The 3,543-nt window shown below is 37.3% G+C and overlaps 1 protein-coding gene across 1 annotated transcript in view; it reads left to right on the top strand.

Annotated features, from left to right (window-relative positions):
- The window catches only part of LOC107625836 (protein SCAR2), a gene marked incomplete in the record, with an annotated part of 8,650 nt that continues 5,126 nt past the window's right edge, over positions 20-3,543 (top strand). Inside the window, 6 exon segments of the mRNA XM_016328562.2 lie at positions 20-400; positions 1,839-2,002; positions 2,192-2,315; positions 2,417-2,546; positions 3,118-3,179; positions 3,283-3,543. Coding sequence (XP_016184048.1) covers positions 243-400; positions 1,839-2,002; positions 2,192-2,315; positions 2,417-2,546; positions 3,118-3,179; positions 3,283-3,543 — 899 coding nt within the window.

Raw genomic sequence — 3,543 nt, 5'->3', positions numbered from 1 at the left:
TTTATTATTATTATTATTATTATTATTATATAAATCCAAATCTCTCTCCTTTCCTCTTCTTCGTTTCTTCGTTCTCTCTCATCCATGGTGGAACGCAGAAGCAGAAGCAGAAACAGAGTCGCCGGAGCAACCGACAACATCGAACTAGCACCGCCACCACTGCAACAATCACTGTCATTGAATACCTAAGCTTTTCTAGCTGCCGCAGCAAAATTGCGGGAGAGTTCTAGAAGAAGAAGAAAATGCCGCTCTCCAAGTACCACATTCGGAACGAGTACGGCCTCGCGGATCCCGAGCTGTACCGCGCCGCCGACGTTCGGGACGATCCGGAAGCTCTCCTTGAGGCCGTCGCCATGGGCGGCCTCGTCGGTCTCCTCCGCCAGCTCGGCGACCTCGCCGAGTCAGCTCTCTCTCTCTCTCTCTCTGATTTTTCTGACTTTAGCTGATTTTATTTTAGCTTTTTTCGAAACTGCAATGCAATTAAAGTGGTTTTAGTAGTGGTTTCGGTGATTGCGGTACTGAGTTTGAAGAGAAAAAAAGATTAGAATTGAAGTTTGGTAGAATCACTTGGAGTTTGTGCTGCTGGATTGTGCTAGATTCGAATAGGTTTTTGTTTTTTAATTGCGTTTAGTTGAATGAGTGCGAAAAAGAAAAAGATTTTGTGCAATTTTCGAATTTGTGAGCGAGGCTTAGTTCAGCTAGGTTTTGTGATTTAATCTGAGATTTAATGGAATCTTCTAGTTACAGTTTTTGTCGGAGTGAGATTAATTTGCGTGTGGGTTTTGTGAATTTGATTGCGCTTATAGTTGAATAAGCGCAAGCCTTGAAAGGGAAAATGGTGAAATTGAAATTGAGTGTAGTTTAGAATTTTTCGAGTTTGTGCTGGCGTGAGCTAAATTCGGCGAGGTTTGTGGCTTTTCGGACCTGGAGGTGGTTATATATGGTTATTTTTTAACTACTGTCTTTCCTCTCTCTCTAATTTATGTGATTGCTTTTTTAATCTTTTTTTTTTGTTATTTTATTTATTTTTTGTTTGATTGTCGCCTTTCGATTGTGTTATTGTTGATTCTCCTTTACTGGTTCTAGCTCCTTGAGAATTGTGTGTACATATTGTATAGAATGGTGAAGGTGTTTGGTCATTTGGGTGAGTTTGTGTGGACATCAGTAGTTTCTATTTATTTTTACAATAGCTGATATGGATTTGTATCTGTTTAATACGATGAATTGACGATCATATATTTTAAACTTACCGAGTTCCGTATTCTGAAAAATATAGCATTTTGACTTCAATGTGATTGGACTGTTATAGACATGTTGAGTTTAATGTTGTTGAGTATTTGTTTATTGTTTTAACTCGGATAAAGAGAAAATGCTGTTTCTGTATTCCACTTTATAATTGAGTAGCATACTAGAATTGCAGAAAGTAGTTACCTGATATTTCTTTGGAGAGTGTATTAAAATTGTGTGTTAGTATTATGATATGCTATGTGCAACCTATAAAACATTCAACAACCTCCTGAGATAGAGTAGGTTACTCGATTACACGAGAATTTGGTTCGAATGGTTTTGGTCATCATTAGTAAAACGTATGTATCCAAATACAGTGGCTTATGATAGGTGGCTTGACAGGCTTGTTACTTTTCTGTGTCTTCTATTTGATTACTTGAAGTTAGTTTCTGGTTGGGGAATCCACGTCGTGACAGGAATATCTGAGATACTATCTGACCTAATTTTTCTCAGCCTAGTTGAAGTCAGCTTTGGCATTTAACTTTTTCAATCATAGTTTGTACACTAGGCACTGTCATGTTCTCTGCATTTAACTGTTACAATTTGATCAGGTTTGCTGCCGAGATCTTCCATGATTTACATGAAGAAGTAATGGCTACTGCTGCAAGAGGTCATGGACTTATGACTCGTGTTCAACAGCTTGAGGCTGAAGTTCCTTCACTTGAGAAGGCTTTTTTCTCTCAAACTCATCATTCATCCTTCTACACGAATGGAGGTTTGTTGAAACATAACAGAGTCCCATTTGGTGTGATTTTTATTTGTCATTGTGATTTGAATTTTGGTTATCTTGTCAAATGATGGACTTTTAGTTTAACTTGCAATGTTTAAACATAATGGTCCCTGGGGTTTTTTGCTGTTTGCCTGTTTGGGCTTAAGTATAAATAATCTTGCCTATTGCGTGCAGGGGTTGATTGGCATCCTAATCTTCGTTCTGAACAGAATCTTGTTACTCAAGGAGATCTGCCTCGATTTATAATGGATTCTTATGAAGAATGTCGTGGTCCTCCGAGACTTTTCCTTCTGGATAAGTATGATGACCTGCTTCTTCATAATTATATAATTTCAGCGTAAAATATTTTACTTTGTTGTATATATGTAAAATTTTTTCTTCGACTTTGGCTTCTTATAGGTTTGATGTGGCTGGTGCTGGGGCTTGCCTGAAGCGTTACACTGATCCGTCATTTTTTAAAATGGAATCAGCTTCATTTGAAACCAAAATGGTAGAAGTTCACAGGGAAAAGAGAATACGTAAAATCAAGGTACAGAATTGCCAATTATACCATTTATTGACATAACTTTTTTCTTGAAAATTATTTTAAATTGAAAAATCTCTTATTTTCTTTGATAAAGTGGTTCTGTCATTCTAATTTAATAGTGAGTTAGCTAACTGATAGTAAAGCCTACAGAAGAGAGAATAGAGGCTGTTCGTTATAAGTGGAGCCAGCTAGGATAGGACTATTCTGCCCTTAGTGTAGCTTATGCTCTATCTGTATAAGTACAGATTAGTTCTAAACTCAGTCATAATGAACATTACACATTTCTGGAACCTTTCTCAGTCTCTCTGAATTCTCTCCTCTCTCAAAACTTAATATATTTGTCTTGACATCGTGTAGTGATTGGGTTCTTGCTGTAAATTTATAAATTACAATTGAAATGTAATAATACGTTCTCTGTGCACATGACAATGCATTCGATGTTTATTAAACATAGCCATATGATATGCTGTACAAGTTTTTAGCACTGCTTTTCTTGTTCATTGTAGCATTGTGATATACAATGAAAATTGAAAATATACAATTTTGACGGTGTACTTATTTCTTCCATTTGCAGCAGAAGAAAGGACAACGGTTGCGGGATGGCGAAGGCCCTAATGTTGCACCATCACATGCAAAGTAAGCTCCGGTGATTTTGTTGTGGTTATTCTTCTGGCATTTGGAACATATAAATGTCTTTCAACGGTTAATTGCTGACAGAATTTAGTTTCTATTCTTGCAGATTGCATCAGCTGCTTCTTGAGGAGCGTATTGAGAATGGTTACACTGATCCTGCACGTCTTGTGAAGTTGAAGAAAAGACAGTTGAGCGGATCTGCAGTTGAAGTAAAAGATGGGAAAAGTTACATGACAAAGTTCCTGGAAACTGCCTCACCTGATCATAAAATGATTTATGAAACTTCAATTATTCCTTTGTCTGTAAAGCCTATGTCGGATGATACCAGTGAAGCAGGGATCAAAATGCTTGAAATCAGTGGCACTAG

The sequence above is a fragment of the Arachis ipaensis genome, chromosome B02 (genome assembly GCF_000816755.2).
Source record: "Arachis ipaensis cultivar K30076 chromosome B02, Araip1.1, whole genome shotgun sequence".
In the NCBI taxonomy this organism is placed as follows: Eukaryota; Viridiplantae; Streptophyta; class Magnoliopsida; order Fabales; family Fabaceae; genus Arachis; species Arachis ipaensis.
Note: the sequence above shows the minus strand (reverse complement) of the source record. Positions and strands in the feature narration are given on the sequence as shown.